At 40.5% G+C, this 20369-nt stretch overlaps 2 protein-coding genes across 2 annotated transcripts; both read right to left on the reverse strand.

The window, feature by feature from the left end:
• Positions 1-338: 338 nt before the first annotated feature.
• On the reverse strand, positions 339-1790 carry LOC308281996 (nuclear factor 7, ovary-like; the record flags this gene model as incomplete). Its single annotated transcript, XM_080722344.1, has 1 exon — positions 339-1790. The coding sequence occupies one exon, from the start codon at positions 1788-1790 to the stop codon at positions 339-341; it is 1452 nt and encodes a 483-aa protein (XP_080578470.1).
• A 6778-nt stretch (positions 1791-8568) lies between these two features.
• Positions 8569-10020, reverse strand: LOC308281997 (E3 ubiquitin-protein ligase TRIM35-like; the record flags this gene model as incomplete). The annotated part of the gene is made up of 1 exon (XM_080722345.1): positions 8569-10020. One exon carries the CDS (start codon positions 10018-10020, stop codon positions 8569-8571), a length of 1452 nt encoding a protein of 483 aa, XP_080578471.1.
• Between the last annotated feature and the right edge of the window lie 10349 nt (positions 10021-20369).

Consider the following 20369-nt stretch of genomic DNA (forward strand, 5'->3'; position numbering starts at 1 on the left):
AACCTTTTAGAGTATGTGAACCTTGAATGTGTATTCACATCATATAGCATTTCTAATGAATCAAATCACTAAGTATTAGCCTCTCGTATCAGTGAATTATAAGAAATTGGCTGAGCAATACATACATTTTACACCCATATATTGACAAAACTACAAAGGAACAAAACATGTTCACTTGTGTCCTGGTTTCACAGACTGATGTGAGGGGGGAGGTACATCCCAAATCCCCAAAATTGTGTAAAGTAAAACAAATAAAAAGTATTTTGTAATCAGACATTGTTATATGTTATGTGTTTGGTGATGCAAATAGTTACCTATCAGTGTTGTTGTCTTCACATCTAACTGTGGTGTTCTAGTGTGACACTGACCTTCCCAGGTAACACCTTCAGAGGGAGATGCCCATAAGTAGAAATGAATGGAAATAGTCTCCTAGTGAAAGAGTGTGCAAAGGTGAGTATGTGAGTGTTAGAGTCAGGATCAGAGAAGGATATCTCTCCTCTGTTCCAGTCCAGATGGACTCTGATCTTTGAGGGGTTCTGGTTCACAGAGATATCAATCCCTGGCCCTGTTGAGGAGCTTGCTGTGTATCTACCGTTAACAAAGCCTAAACACCACATCATACCATTGTCTCCCTTTCTCTGGAAAGACAACACACCCAACTCCCAGAAATTATTGTTTGCCACCTCAACATCCCAACTGTGAATCCCTGAGTTAAATCCCTCTGAACCTAATATATTGTGTGGATATTCCAACCTCTCTGAGTTATCGTGAAGCTCTACACGCTCTCCATCAGATAACACACAGGTCAGATCATGAGACAAGTTGAGATCTGTATTGGAGGTGTTGGGGTCCAGGATCACAGGAGTGTAGGCGACAATGTCCTTCATCTTGTTCCAGACCTTGAAGGTCAGATTGCCAATGTGTTTGGCCACGTCTATCATTGCTAATGAGACTGGCTGTGCATTACGCATTGTGAGCTGGACTCTTTTCACTGTGGTCTTATAGTTCTGCAGGAATAAGATGTCATCTGCCTCGAAATCTCTCATGGTTTTGGCAAGAGTCTCCATCTCTCTGCTCAACCCCTCAACCTTATCCATCATCATCTGACTCTTCTGCCTCTCTTCCTCCCTCAGGGCAGAGATCCTGTCCTCCTCTTCCTGAGAAAGGAACTGGCGAATGTTCTCAAACTGTTTCTTAATCTGTGTCTCTGTGTGCAAGGCCTGGACCTTAATGCATTCTGTAGCTCCAATATAGTTTGCTTTCAAGGAATGCAAATTCTCCAGTTTATCCTGCAAAGGCTTCAGTGATTTCTGGAGGCCCTCTTTGCAACATTTTGCAGATTCGTAGATGGGTCTGAACCTGTGTCCAGTGTGTTTTTCAGAATCACAACACACAAGACATGCCAGCTGTGCATCGTCCAGACAGTACAGCTTGAGTTTCTCCCCATGCAGAGTGCAGAGAAGCTGCTCAGACCTCGCTGACAAAGATCTGTGACTTCTCTCCTCTAAGAAGTTCTCACACAGGTTCTTCAATGCTAAGTTGATAGGCGGTTCGTCCTGGGAGCAGTTTGTTTTGCAAACAGGGCATCCCTTGTTCCACGTTGGTTTTCCTGTCCACCATTGCTGCAGACAGGCTTTACAGAAGCTGTGGCTACACGGCAGGATAACCGGATGTTTAAAGATGTCACGGCACACTGGACAGGTGAGCTCCTCTTCCTGTCGGGTCAAACAGGAAGCGACTCTGTCAGCTAGCATCACTCCCTCCTCTGGAACGTTCACTGAGGCTGACATGGTTGTGAATCACCAGTGTTGAAACTTTACAGCAGGAGATCTAGTAAAGGAAACAGTAGTGTTAGCATTATGAGTAGATATAGGTGTAGTAGGCCTATTAATAGTTGCTGCAATATAAATCTGTCTTTATACTATGAAACATTTACAGAAGTGCACTTCTTTGAAATATAAGTAATTCACTAAAATAACTAAAAGTCAAGACACACAAACACAAATTCTGAAAACAAACTGCATACCTGATTACTTCACCAAGTCCAGAAGAGAGAAGTTCAGCTCTCAACAACAACACAGATTAAAGTGATACCAGACTAAACTGAGGCCTGTTAAATACACTAGGGTGTGTGTGTGATGGTCCAATCACAGTGGTGGGTGGAGCATACAAACAATAGACAGAATCTGGACAACTATTGTTTAACAGCCCCCACTTAACCCTTCTTCACATCCCTGCAAGTCCTAATAGGAGTTGTATCAAGTACAAAATAGTTAAGGGGGAAAAAGAAAGACAAATCTGATACATACATATTACATCTTCATACCTATTACCAAAAGTGCCAAACGATCAGTGCATCACTAAAATCACTCAAAAATAGCAAAAACAATACAACAAAACATGCAAAGAACCATACTTCCTGTCATTGCACAACACCTATTGCACTTAGCACTGCACAGACAAACATGCAAAGTGATGGGTATTTTTCCCATGTAATTAAGACAAGAATAAATACAGTTTCCCCAAAATGATTAAAGATTACTCCCACACAAGAAAGAAGACCACACCAATGTAATGTCTGGTTTCTCTTAGTTGTATTAAATCAATGAGCTTACAAAATAGTTATGTCCAGTGGTACAATAATAATGTTTCTCTTCTCTTTTCTCTTGTTTATTCTGAATGCAATGTAAATATATTTTGCAAATATAGTACAGTATAGGCACATAATGGTTATACATAAGTCACATCCTGATTGGACAGTTACAATATAACAATGGACCATGAGATGGTCTCGTCTCGTGAAGAAGCCAAGGACGAGCTATGTTTTGGCTTCTCCTTTGTCCCATGTCCTGGGACATTATGATCTAAAAGCTAGTCATCCCCTTTGTACGGACCTGCAGTGGGCACATTCTCAGCACAATGGCTAAGTCATATGTTCCAAAACAGAAGGTTTCGTATGAAACCCTTTTTTATTTTACTCTAAGAGTGGTGTCTAAATATTATATCATCTAGACATTAAAATGTAATTTAATTGTATCAATCAGTCAGTACATTGAGACTTTAAAGCATACGTATTTATATGCACGTTGGTGGTGGGTACTGGGCCAATAGAAGTAATATGAAAGGACACACACACACATATGTAACAGAGGTGAATCAGACCTCCCCACCCGGGCTTCGAACCCGGGCCTCCTATGCGAAAGTCCAATATCTTAACCATCGCACCAAAGTGATATCCCCATAGAATGAGGGAGATAGACTTTTGAGGTTTCAAGGCTGTGGCTGCGAATCTCTCCGCCACATATATACAGTATATAGCCTATATCATGATTCTGACCTGATGAAGATCCTGTGAGATTGAAACATTGTTTAATTAAACACCCAAAATCCTTTTCCTGAAACTGATGTGTAGGCTCTACCTCCTTTCATGGATGTGGGACTTTGCCATTGATTGGTCTACAGCTTTACTATTCACATGTAATTCAGTCAGTCAAGTAACTGCATAATGATGACGGTTCATTGTCATTAAAAGTGAGTCAAGCCCATAATGGTCATTGTTTGGTCTATTGTTTTACCATTGATTTGTAATTCCGTCTGTAAGTGAGAACACATTTACAATAGAAGGGCATCATCATAGTAGAATTACTCTGCCAGTCATAGAAAATATGCAAATGACAAAAACTGTAGTGTAGCTACTATAGCTACAGACTTTTTACTGTAATGGAATAATGTATAGTGTAGCCATGGACTTTTAAACTGCAATATAATAATGAAATGTAGAAATGGACTGTAAACTGTAATATAATTGTAGCGTAGTTTGATGTAGGTATTGGACCATTACTGACACTGAACACTAAAACAGCTGTTTTAGACCATGTCACTTGTATACAGTTTGGAAGATGCAGATGCGATATGAACACCGGCATTATTAGAGAAAAGAAAGGGGTAACTGTAACTACTATTAATTTTCCGGTCATGTTTGCCACACTGACACATTTGACACATTGGCAGTTGGTTCATTACAAATAGTATGCAGTTGTTGAGGATAATAATACAAAGGACAGACAGACTTTACATGAATCCCTACTCTGCACATTAGTATCTCTCTTAACCCTTAAGTGCTGTTCGGGTCATTTTGACCCGTTTTACATTTTCATTTGAAAAAAAAAGGTAGAAGTTTAAATTGTTTCCACCTGAAACTCACTGGCCTTAAAGATTCTTCTGAGATGAACATGTAAAAAAAATATTTTTGCACTACACCCATGCTACACCCCCCTCATATTTTTTGAACCTTAAGTGCTGTTCGGGTCATTTTGACCCGGAAGCACAGATGCACAGAAATACACAGTATTATGCCAAAACAGAGACACACAGTCACCCCCACTTGTCACCCCCACTTCTAACACCCCCCTTCCGAAGCCCCATTCCGAACCCCCCCCCCCCCTTTCGCACCCCCCCCCCCCTCCCCACACTTAACCCCTGATGCACAGAAATGCAAGGAATCATGTACAAACACAGATACACAATCACCCCCTAACCCCTTCCACCCCTCCAACCCCCCTCACCTTGCCCTTACCCCCTCCCCTCCAAACCCCCCAACCCAACCCCCCCCCCCCACCTCCCTCCCACACCCCCCCCCCCAGCCACCCCAGATGCACAGAAATAAAAGAAAGCATGTATACTACACTCTAAAAACTGCTGGGTCAAAAACAACTCAACTTGGGTCATTTTTGATCCAACTCACGGGTCAAATAGGGACCAATGCCAGGTTTGGTTATTTTAACTCAAGAAATTTGGTTATGAATATTGACCCATAAATTGGGTCAAATAAATAACCAAATTATTTGTTTAAAATGACCCAAGATTGTAGTCAATATGACCCAAGTTTTGGGGTTGAGTGGGCTAAATGAATACAACCTACATATGCATGGTCTTTAGAATGACAATGTCAATATTATCTGTCATTAACATAACATCAGAAATGTTTCAGGGTTTCTTCTCAGATGATTTGTTCGAAGATTGGTAATATCAACATAAAAGTGCATACAATATATTATGCAACAATGTTGATAATACTATAGTCAGAATAGTTTAGAGAAGATACACAAAAATAATCTCAGAATTACTATGAGTTCTTCTCTTTCAGACAAGCTGTTGGGGAGGGAGCTCAACCCTAAGCTAGCAGCCAAGCACTTACGGTTAGGGTTTAGGCTCAAATATTGACAAATCAAATTCAGACATATGACAGACAGCTTGCCGAGACAGACACATGGATATGACATATTTAGCATTTTTAGCTCCCAACAGCTTAGAAAATGTCTCTGGAAACCTAGAAAAATGCTTTTCCCAGCATGCTTTGCAAACAGGTTTATGGTGCCTGTCCCCTGATTGGCCCAAAGCTAGACAACTGACCCAAGTATAGGGGTTACCACTAACCCCAAAAACGGGTCACCCCCAGATAAATATTACCTAACTCGAACAACCCTGGAATTGGGTCAAAATAATATCCCAATAACTCAAGGAAGGGTTGTGGCTCTGAGAAATGACCCAGAAATGTGACCTAACACAAATGACCCATGATTTGGGTCAAGAAATGACCCATGAGTTTTTAGTGTGTAACACAGACACACAGTCACCTTCTTCCCCCCTCCCCCCTCCTATCGCCCTCACCCCCCACACCCTTCACCCCCTCTCCTCCTCACCCCTCCCCTCCTCACCCCCTCGCCTCCTCACCCCTCCCCTCCTCACCCCTCACCCCTCCCCTCCTCACCCCTCACTTATCTGAAGTTTTCCTTGTGACTGTACTGTATCTTAGGGGAAATTTTACATTATTTTACATAAACACAATGTGCTGTAAAGTAACACTGTATTTCAGGGGTGCTGTGGATGAAAATGTTGTTTACAGGGGTGCCCTGAGACCAAAGTGTTTGAAAACCTCTGTCCTAGTGTATACGTTCAAGTGTATATTCATATGTGACGTTCATGTGTGTTCACATGTGTGTTCAGCTCTATGTGAGAATGATGTCCTGTTGAACCACAAGTATTCAATTAATGGGCATGTTGTTCATAAAAATATTGTCTGATTTTCATTTTGTCCTATAAGCATGAGCAATATTGCCCAGTATTAAATATATTAGTTTTTTTACATGAATTTCAGCTAAATCATTAAAAACGCCTAGCTCTTTCAGTGTTTAATGTGATATAGCAAAGCAAGAATGCAAACATTTACCATATATATCATATGAATTGTTTGGTATTGAGTCAAAGTCAATGTATCATGATGATTTGTTAAGTTAAAATTTATATTAGTGTTGTTTTTTTTAAACCAAATACCCCCCGGGTCAAAATGACCCGAACAGAACGAAGGCGTAGTGAATCTGAACAGAACTTAAGGGTTAAATCTGCTTATAAACTCTCACTTTTCAAAGTGTTTTAATACTACTATCATGTATGATATAGGCTAATATCATGACACTCTTATCTGTCTTTGTATGGCAGCAATAGGCAGCAAATAACGTTTTAATTTGTGTAAACTGGCACTGGTGTATTTGAAGGGTGTGTAAGGGATAAAATATTGATGTCTACATTGTACACATGTATTAATTAATGTACAAGTTAACCCTGCAAATGCCAAATATATATATTATGGATGAAAAAACATGCAATGGCCAATATCACCCTGTCTGTCTTCCCTTCACATAATATGGGCCAATCGGGTGCATACTGTGTTCATGTAGGAGATAACGTTTGTTTTATATTATGTTGATCATTTTAGTTGTGATCTAACTACACTGAACTGATTGTCCACATCTTATTATGAACTAATAAAGTTGTGTTGGAGCGCATTGGCCTGATGGTTTGTTTTCATAACATCTGCATAGAAACATTAGGCATGGTGGCATGTAAAGCCTAGATGTCTTTCTGACTACATGGCAGTAGTAGAACACAAGCGCAGAATAAAGGGCTAAATGTGGGTGGAGCATACAAACAATAGACAGAAACTGGACAACTTTTGTTTAACAGTCCCCACTTAACCCTTCACATCCCTGCAAGAACTAATAGGAGTTGTATCACGTACACAATAGTTAAGGGGGGAAAAGAAAGACAAGGCTGATATATATACATATTATATCTTCATACATATTAGAACAGAATATAATAGATCTTTAATTGTCATTGTCACGACTAGTACAACAAAAGTGCCAAACGATCAGTGCATCACTAAAATCATTCAATAGCTAAAACAATACAACAAAACATACACAGATCATACTTCCCGTCATTATACAACACCTATTGCAACATGCAAAGCACAGGCAAACATGTAAAGTGATGGGTATTTTTCCGTAAGAGCAGAATAAAAGGCTAAATGCAAATATCACAGTGTCCACCAAATGGACCCTTACATTTTTGTAACTAAAACAATATAAGCACTGATATTCAGGATCTGGTTCCCTTCAGGGCTTTATAAAAATAACAGATACAAAATAGCACGGGGTAGATAATATGATAAATAACATACAGAGATGACGGACAAAAAATGGCCAAACCCTTAAACCACACGTAAGCACTATGTCCTCTAATCATAAAACATCCATTTGGGGGGAAGGGGGGAAATTGACATATTTGACATAAATGTAAGGTGCTGTAAAGTAACCAGTTGAATTAGTAGGGGAAATAAACATGTGTTTAATGGTGAAACTTGATATGAGCCTGAGTTGCTAACCCAAATTACATGGTACCATGCAGGCAACTGGGATGTGTTTTAAAGTTGTTTGATTGTATTGACGTTGTTGACATGAAAACAGTTTGAAACTCTACACATCATTTCTTATTTGTGTGGGTTTATAATAGCATCATTTTTATTTATTTTTTTCATTACAGTTTTATGGGCTAAATATTATTGCTGGGTAGAGGGGGTACTTGGATTCAATTTAAATCCATAAAAATGCTTTTATCCAGCAAATGAGATTAAGAATAAGAGAGAGAGAGAGAGAGAGAGAGAGAGAGAGAGAGAGAGAGAGAGAGCTTTGTTGTTGTTTTTAGGCTCAGAACTATTACTACTTAATTCAATGTTGGTGGATGGATGTTTATATATATTTATTTTTAAATGAGTCTTCCAAATATGCACAGATGTACAGTAATCAGGTTGGGACATTTAGAAGTTTTATGAAAACTTTATTAACATGCTGCAATCATACATTCATTTTGTAAACAATTATTATACACAGGAACCTTTTAGAGTATGTGAACCTTGAATGTGTATTCACATCATATAGCATTTCTAGTGAATCAAATCACTAAGTATTAGCCTCTCGTATCAGTGAATTATAAGAAATTGGCTGAGCAATACATACATTTTACACCCACATATTGACAAAACTACAAAGGAACAAAATATGTCCAGTTGTGTCCTGGTTTCACAGATTGATGTGAGCGGGAGGTACATCCCAGATCCCCCAAAATGTGTAAAGTAAAGCAACAAAAATGTATTTTGTAATCAGACATTGTTATATTTGATGTGCTGGGTTTGGTGGTAGTTACTTATCAGTGTTGTTGTCTTCACATCTAACTGTGGTGTTCTAGTGTGACACTGACCTTCCCAGGTAACACCTTCAGAGGGAGATGCCCATAAGTAGAAATGAATGGAAATAGTCTCCTAGTGAAAGTGTGTGCAAAGGTGAGTATGTGAGTGTTAGAGTCAGGATCAGAGAAGGATATCTCTCCTCTGTTCCAGTCCAGATGGACTCTGATCTTTGAAGGCTTCTGGTTCACAGAGATATCAATCCCTGGCCCTGTTGAGGAGCTTGCTGTGTATCTACCGTTAACAAAGCCTAAACACCACATCATACCATTGTCTCCCTTTCTCTGGAAAGACAACACACCCAACTCCCAGAAGTTATTGTTTCCCACCTCAACATCCCAACTGTGAATCCCAGAGTTAAATCCCTCAGAACCTAATATATTGTGTGGTGGATATTCCAACATCTCCGAGTTATCGTGAAGCTCTACACGCTGTCCATCAGATAACACACTGGTCAGATCATGAGACAAGTTGAGATCTGTATTGGAGGTGTTGGGGTCCAGGATCACAGGAGTGTAGGCGACAATGTCCTTCATCTTGTCCCAGACCTTGAAGGTCAGATTGCCAAGGTGTTTGGCCACGTCTATCATTGCTAATGAGTCTGGCTGTGCATTACGTAGTGTGAGCTGGACTCTTTTCACTGTGGTCTTATAGTTCTGCAGGAATAAAATGTCATCTGCCTCGACATCTTTCATGGTTTTGACAAGAGTCTCCATCTCTCTGCACAATAGCTCAATCTTATCCATCATCATCTGACTCTTCTGCCTCTCTTCCTCCCTCAGGGCAGAGATCCTGTCCTCCTCTTCCTGAGAAAGGAACTGGCGAATGTTCTCAAACTGTTTCTTAATCTGTGTCTCTGTGTGCAAGGCCTGGACCTTAATGCATTCTGCAGCTCCAATATAGTTTGCTTTCAAGGAATGTAAATCCTCCAGTTTATCCTGCAAAGGCTTCAGTGATTTCTGGAGGCCCTCTTTGCAACATTTTGCAGATTCGTAGATGGGTCTGAACCTGTGTCCAGTGTGTTTTTCAGAATCACAACACACAAGACATGTCAGCTGTGCATCGTCCAGACAGAACAGCTTAAGTTTCTCCCCATGCAGAGTGCAGAGAAGCTCAGACCTCGCTGACAAAGATCTGTGACTTCTCTCCTCTAAGAAGTTCTCACACAGGTTCTTCAATGCTAAGTTGATAGGCGGTTCGTCCTGGGAGCAGTTTGTTTTGCAAACAGGGCATCCCTTGTTCCACGTTGGTTTTCCTGTCCACCATTGCTGCAGACAGGCTTTACAGAAGCTGTGGCTACACGGCAGGATAACCGGATGTTTAAAGATGTCACGGCACACTGGACAGGTGAGCTCCTCTTCCTGTCGGGTCAAACAGGAAGCGACTCTGTCAGCTAGTATCACTCCCTCCTCTGGAACGTTCACTGAGGCTGACATGGTTGTGAATCACCAGTGTTGCAACTTTACAGCAGGAGATCTAGTAAAGGAAACAGCAGTGTTAGCATTGTGAGTAGATATAGGTGTAGTAGGCCTATTAATAGTTGCTGCAATATGAATCTGTATTTATACTATGAAACATTTACAGAAGTGCACTTCTTTGAAATATAAGTAATTCACTAAAATATAGTAATTAACTAAAAATTCAAGTCAAGACAAACACAAATTCTGAAAACAAACTGCATACCTGATTACTTCACCAAGTCCAGAAGAGAGAAGTTCAACTCTCAACAACAACACAGATTAAAGTGATACCAGACTAAACTGAGGCCTGTTAAATACACTAGGGTGTGTGTGATGGTCCAATCACAGTGGTGGGTGGAGCATACAAACAATAGACAGAAACTGGACAACTATTGTGTAACAGCCCCCACTTAAGCCTTCACATCCCTGCAAGTTGTATCAAGTACAAAATAGTTAAGGGGGGAAAAGAAAGACAAATCTAATACATACATATTACATCTTCATACATATTAGAACAGAATCGAATAGATCTTTATGGTCATTGTCACAAGTACAACACAATTAAAAGTGCCAAACGATCAGTGCATCACTAAAATCACTCAAAAATAGCTAAAACAATACAACAAAACATACACATAACCATACTTCCCATCATTGCACAACACCTATTGCACTTAACATGCACAGCACAGATATTTTTCCCATGCAATTAAGACGAGAATAAATAGTTTCCCCAAAATGATTAATGATAACTCCAACACAAGAAAGGAGACCACACCAGTGTAATGTCTGTTTTCTCTTAGTTGTATTAAATCAATGAGCTTTCAAAATAGTTATGTCCAGTGGTACAATAATAATGTTTCTCTCTTTTTTTTCTGAATGCAATGTAAATTCATTTTACAAATAGTACAGTATAGGCACAGAATGGTTATACATAAGTCAAATCCTGATTGGACAGTTACAGTATAACAATGGACCATGAGATGGTCTCGTCTCGTGAAGAAGCCATGGACGAGCTATGTTTTGGCTTCTCCTTTATCCCATGCATGTCCTGGGACATTATGGCCTAAAAGCTGGTCATCCCCTTTGCACGGACCTGCAGTCGGCACATTCTCAGCACAATGTGTAAGTCATATGTTCCAAAACAGAAGGTTTCGTATGAAACCCTTTTTATTTAACTCTGAGAGAGTCTAAATATTATATCATCTAGACATTAAAATTGTATTTTATTTTATCAATCAGTCAGTAAATTGAGACTTTAAAGCATACTTATTTATATGCGTGTCGTACAGGCCTATATCATCAGGATTCTGACCTGATGAAGATCCTGTGAGATTGAAACATTGTTGCATTAAACACCAAAAATCCTTTTCCTGAAACTGATCCCTGCTAGAAAAACCAGCACAAGACCAGCAGTAAGACCAGCACCAGCACCAGCACAAACCAGCGCATGTTGTGTTTTCGTGCTGGTCTGTGCTGGTGCTGGTTTGTGCTGGTCCCACCATCTAAACCAGCATGAACCAGCACAGACCAGCACCAGCACAAACCAGCGCTTACTGCTGGTCTGTGCTGGTGTGGTCAGGGACCCCCGGGGGACCCCCCTGAGAAGTGGACCAGGTCTTTGCTGGTTTAATTTGCTCTTTGCTCTGGTGCTTGAATCCTGTTCTGTATTTGACCATATTAGATTGTGACATTATTTTTGACATTGTGGGTGTGAGTGGGATTCGAACTTACTACCTCTCTGGCACTTCAGTCCTGCACTTATCCTCGGCGCCACTGGAACCTGTTAGTTAAAATGGGTGTTTGTCCCTATTTGTATATGACCAGCTTAGACCAGCACAGACCAGCACCAGCACAGACCAGCAGTAAAACACAACATGTGCTGGTTTGTGCTGGTGCTGGTCTGTGCTGGTTTATGCTGGTTCATGCTGGTCTGTGCTGGACCAGCACCAGCACCAGCACAGACCAGCAGTAAAACACAACATGTGCTGGTTTGTGCTGGTGCTGGTCTGTGCTGGTCTATGCTGGTTCATGCTGGTCTGTGCTGGACCAGCACCAGCACCAGCACAGACCAGCAGTAAAACACAACATGTGCTGGTTTGTGCTGGTGCTGGTCTGTGCTGGTCTATGCTGGTTCATGCTGGTCTGTGCTGGACCAGCACCAGCACCAGCACAGACCAGCAGTAAAACACAACATGTGCTGGTTTGTGCTGGTGCTGGTCTGTGCTGGTCTATGCTGGTTCATGCTGGTCTGTGCTGGACCAGCACCAGCACCAGCACAGACCAGCAGTAAAACACAACATGTGCTGGTTTGTGCTGGTGCTGGTCTGTACTGGTCTGTGCTGGTCTATGCTGGTTTATGCTGGTTCATGCTGGTCTGTGCTGGTGCTGGTCTGTGCTGGTGGACCAGCATGGGACCAGCACAGACCAGCATAGACCAGCACCAGCACCAGCACAGACCAGCATGAACCAGCATAAACCAGCACAGACCAGCATGAAAATTGTGCTGGTCTGTGCTGGTTTTTCTAGCAGGGATGTGCAGGCTCTACCTCCTTTCAGGGATGAGACTTTGCCATTGATTGGTCTACAGCTTTACTATTCACATGTAATTCAGTCAGTCAAGTAACTGCATAATGATGACGGTTCATTGTCATTAAAGTGAGTCAAGCCCATAATGATGACTCACTGGTGATTGTTTGGTCTATTGTTTTACCATTGTGTTGTAATTCCATCTGTAAGTGAGAACGCATTCACAATAGAAGGGCATCATCATAGTAGAATTACTCTGCCAGTCATAGAAAATATGCAAATGACAAAAACTGTAGTGTAGCGACTAGCTACAGAGTTTATACTGTAATAGAATAATGTAGAGTAGCAATGGACTTTAAACTGTATAGTATAGTGTTTATTATTAGGTGTTGAACCAATAACTGTAATGTCACCAGCACAGCATGTCTTTTTTTTTTTTTTTTTTTTATCCCACGATTTTTGTAACCCATTTTTTCACCCGGTGCCAATTGCCTAAGCTGTGATCCTGGGCTCTACTCTCCCTCTGCCAGCCTGGGGAGGGCCCCGAACTGAGCTCATGCTTCCTTCAATGCATGAGGAGTGAGCAGGCCGCTTCTTATCACCTGACAGGGGGAGCTTCCCCGGTTGGACGTAGCGCGTGGAAGGAACACGTTATTCCAACCAGTTCCATTCCCCTCCATCAGGCGCCCCGGCTGGCCAGGGGGAGGCTTTATAGAGACCAGGATTACTGCATGTTTTTGTGAGGGTATCTACCCTAGGAGACACGGGGAGAACATGCAAACTCCACACAGAAAGGCCCTTTTGCCAACCCCACCTAGGGTGTGGGCACTGATGACGCGGAGGAGGGAACACGCCCCCAGCACCCACAGTGTCCCCCGGCGGGAATCGAACCCAGGACCTTCTAGCTGTGAGGCTTCTAGCTGTGAGGCGACAGCACTACTGACTGCGCCACCGTGCACAGCATGTCTATCTTGACATACAAACATGTTTAAATACAACCTAAATTAGTTTCAGTAGATATAAATATAAATGTAGGTATTGGACCAATACCTTATATACTTACTGTTTGTTTAGACTTACTGTTTCCTTTTTTTTTTGTTCTTTCATTTTATTTTATTTTATTTACATATCTACTGCATAGTACTGTGTTCTATTCGTCTGTCATTCAATGTTATATGAGATACTTAATTGGTTTCCTGTGGAAATAAGCTTAGTCTTTTCTAGGATCTCCTTTTAGTAGACCTTGTACCAGTGAACTGTACCGTCATGAAAATGTACCTTTTCCTATGCAAACTTCTAATAAAGTCTTCAAATAATCAATCAAAGACCATTACTGACACTGAACACTAAAACAGCTGTTTTAGACAGTGTCACTTGTATACAGTTTGGAAGATGCACATGTGATATGAACACCAGCATTATTAAAGAAAAGAAAGGGGTAACTGTAACTACTATAAATTTTCCGGTCATGTTTGCCACACAGACACATTTGACACATTGGCAGTTGGTTCATTACCAGTAAGACTCCCTAATCGGGAGATAAGTAGGTCGCTTATCTCCACAAATAGGGCAAAAATGTGTTTTTCCAAAATCTTTCTGATCCATGTTGATGACATGAGTGTAGACATGCTGTGTAGTGATTTTCGTGATTTTGGGGCAAAATCTGTAGGAGCAGTGTCCAAAAATGTGTTTTTAAAAATCTGCCTGAAGGTGGCGCTATATGGGACAGATTCATGTTGATGGGATGAGTGTAGACATACTGTGTAGCGATTTGCGTGATTTTAGGGCAAAAACTGTAGGAGCAGTGTCCAAAAATGTGTTTTAAAAATCGGCCTGAAGGTGGCGCTAGAAGAGAGCCATGTGAGAAATGAGGGGTGGGGTCTCGGCGTTGCCTTGGCGGAGGAATAGGTACCGGCCCCGGCTCTCCCGGACGCTCCTAGCCCGAGTTACGGCATTTTTTGTGAGCTGCAGTGGAGGGGGTCCTCCACTGGGGGCGCCACCACTTTTGCATCCGTTCTGGAGCACCAGGAGTGGGTGGTCCCCAGGAATTCCCCGTGAGCAGCCCCGTTGGGGTGGTCATTTGGTCATTTTTGCACATTTGGTCATTTTTTACACCTGGGGGTCCCCCAGGGACCTGGGGGTCCCTGAAGCTCCGGGGGTCCTTGGAGGTTGTAGTTTGGCAGGTAAGGAGTGTGTGTGTCACTGTTACCTAAAGAAAGACAAAGCTGATATATATACATATTATATCTTCAGACATATTAGAACAGAATATAATAGATCTTTAATTGTCATTGTCACGACTAGTACAATGACAAACGATCAGTGCATCACTAAAATCATTCAATAGCTAAAACAATACAACAAAACATACACAGATCATACTTCCCGTCATTATACAACACCTATTGCAACATGCAAAGCACAGGCAAACATGTAAAGTGATGGGTATTTTTCCATAAGAGCAGAATAAAAGGCTAAATGCAAATATCACAGTGTCCACCAAATGGACCCTTACATTTGTGTAACTAAAACAATATAAGCACTGATATTCAGGATCTGTTTCCCTTCAGGGCTTTATAAAAAATAATAGATACAAAATAGCACAGGGTAGATAATATGATAAATAACATACAGAGATGACGGACAAAACATGGCCAAACCCTTAAACCACACGTAAGCACTATGTCCTCTAATCATAAAACATCCATTTGGGGGGAAGGGGGGAAATTGACATATTTGACATAAATGTAAGGTGCTGTAAAGTAACCAGTTGAATTAGTAGGGGAAATAAACGTTAATGTGTTTAATGGTGAAACTTGATATGAGCCTGAGTTGCTAACCCAAATTACATGGTACCATGCAGGCAACTGGGATGTGTTTTAAAGTTGTCTGATTGTATTGACGTTGTTGACATGAAAACAGTTTGAAACTCTACACATCATTTCTTATTTGTGTTGGTTTATAATAGCATAATTTGTATTTATTTTTTTCATTACAGTTTTATGGGCTAAATATTATTGCTGGGTAGAGGGGGTACTTGGATTCAATTTAAATCCATAAAAAATGCTTTTATCCAGCAAATGAGAATGAGAATAAGAGAGAGAGAGAGAGAGAGAGAGAGAGAGAGAGAGAGAGAGAGAGAGAGAGCGAGAGAGAGAGAGAGCTTTGTTGTTGTTTTTAGGCTCACTATTACTACTTAATTCAATGTTGGTGGATGGATGTTTATATATATTTTTTGAGTCTTCCAAATATGCACAGATGTACAGTAATCAGGTTGGGACAAGTCATTTAGAAGTTTTATGAAAACTTTATTAACATTCTGCAATCATACATTCATTTTGTAAACAATTATTATACACAGGAACCTTTTAGAGTATGTGAACCTTGAATGTGTATTCACATCATATAGCATTTCTAGTGAATCAAATCACTAAGTATTAGCCTCTCGTATCAGTGAATTATAAGAAATTGGCTGAGCAATACATACATTTTACACCCACATATTGACAAAACTACAAAGGAACAAAACAGTTGTGTCCTGGTTTCACAGATTGATGTGAGGGGAGGTACATCCCAGATCCCAAAAAACGTGAAAAGTAAAACAACTAAAATGTATTTTGTATTCAGACATTGTTATATTTTATGTGTTTGGTGATGCAAATAGTTTCCTATCAGTGTTGTTGTTACATCTAACTGTGGTGTTCTAGTGTGACACTGACCTTCCCAGGTAACACCTTCAGAGGGAGATGCCCATAAGTAGAAATGAATGGAAATAGTCTCCTAGTGAAAGTGTGTGCAAAGGTGAGTATGTGCATGTTAGAGTCAGGATCAGAGAATGATATCTCTCCTCTGTTCCAGTCCAGATGGACTCTGATCTTTGAAGGCTTCTGGATCACAGAGATATCAATCCCTGGCCCTGTTGAGGAGCTTGCTGTGTATCTACCGTTAACAAAGCCTAAACACCACATCATACTATTGTCTCCCTTTCTCTGGAAAGACAACACACCCAACTCCCAGAAGTTATTGTTTCCCACCTCAACATCCCAACTGTGAATCCCCGAGTTAAATCCCTCTGAACCTAATATATTGTGTGGATATTCCAACCTCTCTGAGTTATCGTGAAGCTCTACACGCTCTCCATCAGATAACATACTGGTCAGATCATGAGACAAGTTGAGATCTGTATTGGAGGTGTTGGGGTCCAGGATCACAGGAGTGTAGGCGACAATGTCCTTCATCTTGTCCCAGACCTTGAAGGTCAGATTGCCAAGGTGTTTGGCCATGTCTATCATTGCTAATGAGACTGGCTGTGCATTACCTAGTGTGAGCTGGACTCTTTTCACTGTGGTCTTATAGTTCTGCAGGAATAAAATGTCATCTGCCTCAACATCTTTCATGGTTTTGGCAAGAGTCTCCATCTCTCTGCTCAATCCCTCAATCTTATCCATCATCATCTGACTCTTCTGCCTCTCTTCCTCCCTCAGGGCAGAGATCCTGTCGTCCTCTTCCTGAGAAAGGAACTGGTGAATGTTCTCAAACTGTTTCTTAATCGGTGTCTCTGTGTGCAAGGCCTGGACCTTAATCATTTCTGCAGCTCCTATATAGTTTGCTTTCAAGGAATGTAAATCCTCCAGTTTATCCTGTAAAGGCTTCTGTGATTTCTGGATGCCCTCTTTGCAACATTTTGCAGATTCGTAGATGGGTCTGAACCTGTGTCCAGTGTGTTTTTCAGAATCACAACACACAAGACATATGCCAGCTGTGCATCGTCCAGACAGAACAGCTTGAGTTTCCATGCAGAGTGCAGAGAAGCTGCTCGGACCTCGCTGACAAAGATCTGTGACTTCTCTCCTCTAAGAAGTGCTCACACAGGTTCTTCAATGCCAAGTTGATAGGCGGTTCATCCTGGGAGCAGTTTGTTTTGCAAACAGGGCATCCCTTGTTCCACGTTGGTTTTCCTGTCCACCATTGCTGCAGACAGGCTTTACAGAAGCTGTGGCTACACGGCAGGATAACTGGATGTTTAAAGATGTCACGGCACACTGGACAGGTGAGCTCCTCTTCCTGTCGGGTCAAACAGGAAGCGACTCTGTCAGCTAGCATCACTTCCTCCTCTGGAACGTTCACTGAGGCTGACATGGTTGTGAATCACCAGTGTTGCAACTTTACAGCAGGAGATCTAGTAAAGGAAACAGCAGTGTTAGCATTATGAGTAGATATAGGTGTAGTAGGCCTATTAATAGTTGCTGCAATATAAATATGTCTTTATACTATGACACATTTACAGAAGTGCACTTCTTTGAAATATAAGTAATTCACTAAAATATAGTAGTTAACTAAAATTTCAAGTCAAGACAAACACACATTCTGAAAACAAACTGCATACCTGATTACTTCACCAAGTCCAGAAGAGAGAAGTTCAACTCTCAACAACAACACAGATTAAAGTGGTACCAGACTAAACTGAGGCCTGTTAAATACACTAGGGTGTGTGTGATGGTCCAATCACAGTGGTGTATGGCATACAAACAATAGACAGAAACTGGACAACTATTGTTAAACAGCCCCCACTTAAGCCTTCACATCCCTGCAAGTTGTATCAAGTACAAAATAGTTAAGGGGGGAAAAGAAAGACAAATCTAATACATACATATTACATCTTCATACATATTAGAACAGAATCGAATAGATCTTTATTGTCATTGTCACAAGTACAACACAATTAAAAGTGCCAAACGATCAGTGCATCGCTAAAATCACTCAAAAATAGCTAAAACAATACAACAAAACATACACATAACCATACTTCCCATCATTGCACAACACCTATTGCACTTAACATGCACAGCACAGATATTTTTCCCATGCAATTAAGACGAGAATAAATAGTTTCCCCAAAATGATTAATGATAACTCCAACACAAGAAAGGAGACCACACCAGTGTAATGTCTGTTTTCTCTTAGTTGTATTAAATCAATGAGCTTTCAAAATAGTTATGTCCAGTGGTACAATAATAATGTTTCTCTCTTTTTTTTCTGAATGCAATGTAAATTCATTTTACAAATAGTACAGTATAGGCACAGAATGGTTATACATAAGTCAAATCCTGATTGGACAGTTACAGTATAACAATGGACCATGAGATGGTCTCGTCTCGTGAAGAAGCCAAGGACGAGCTATGTTTTGGCTTCTCCTTTATCCCATGCATGTCCTGGGACATTATGGCCTAAAAGCTGGTCATCCCCTTTGTACGGACCTGCAGTCGGCACATTCTCAGCACAATGTGTAAGTCATATGTTCCAAAACAGAAGGTTTCGTATGAAACCCTTTTTATTTAACTCTGAGAGTGTTGTCTAAATATTATATCATCTAGACATTAAAATTGTATTTTATTTTATCAATCAGTCAGTAAATTGAGACTTTAAAGCATACTTATTTATATGCGTGTCGTACAGGCCTATATCATCAGGATTCTGACCTGATGAAGATCCTGTGAGATTGAAACATTGTTGCATTAAACACCAAAAATCCTTTTCCTGAAACTGATGTGCAGGCTCTACCTCCTTTCAGGGATGAGACTTTGCCATTGATTGGTCTACAGCTTTACTATTCACATGTAATTCAGTCAGTCAAGTAACTGCATAATGATGACGGTTCATTGTCATTAAAGTGAGTCAAGCCCATAATGATGACTCACTGGTGATTGTTTGGTCTATTGTTTTACCATTGTGTTGTAATTCCATCTGTAAGTGAGAACGCATTCACAATAGAAGGGCATCATCATAGTAGAATTACTCTGCCAGTCATAGAAAATATGCAAATGACAAAAACTGTAGTGTAGCGACTAGCTACAGAGTTTATACTGTAATAGAATAATGTAGAGTAGCAATGGACTTTAAACTGTATAGTATAGTGTTTATTATTAGGTGTTGAACCAATAACTGTAATGTCACCAGCACAGCATGTCTATCTTGACATACAAACATGTTTAAATACAACCTAAATTAGTTTCAGTTGATATAATTATAAATGTAGGTATTGGACCAATACCTTATATACTTACTGTTTGTTTAGACTTACTGTTTCCTTTTTTTTTGTTCTTTCATTTTATTTTATTTTATTTACATATCTACTGCATAGTACTGTGTTCTATTCGTCTGTCATTCAATGTTATATGAGATACTTAATTGGTTTCCTGTGGAAATAAGCTTAGTCTTTTCTAGGATCTCCTTTTAGTAGACCTTGTACCAGTGAACTGTACCGTCATGAAACTGTACCTTTTCCTATGCAAACTTCTAATAAAGTCTTCAAATAATCAATCAAAGACCATTACTGACACTGAACACTAAAACAGCTGTTTTAGACAGTGTCACTTGTATACAGTTTGGAAGATGCACATGTGATATGAACACCAGCATTATTAAAGAAAAGAAAGGGGTAACTGTAACTACTATAAATTTTCCGGTCATGTTTGCCACACAGACACATTTGACACATTGGCAGTTGGTTCATTACCAGTAAGACTCCCTAATCGGGAGATAAGTAGGTCGCTTATCTCCACAAATAGGGCAAAAATGTGTTTTTCCAAAATCTTTCTGATCCATGTTGATGACATGAGTGTAGACATGCTGTGTAGTGATTTTCGTGATTTTAGGGCAAAATCTGTAGGAGCAGTGTCCAAAAATGTGTTTTTAAAAATCTGCCTGAAGGTGGCGCTATATGGGACAGATTCATGTTGATGGGATGAGTGTAGACATACTGTGTAGCGATTTGCGTGATTTTAGGGCAAAAACTG

Source organism: Nannobrachium achirus (genome assembly GCF_963921795.1).
Source record: "Nannobrachium achirus genome assembly, chromosome: 3".
Taxonomy (NCBI): domain Eukaryota; kingdom Metazoa; phylum Chordata; class Actinopteri; order Myctophiformes; family Myctophidae; genus Nannobrachium; species Nannobrachium achirus.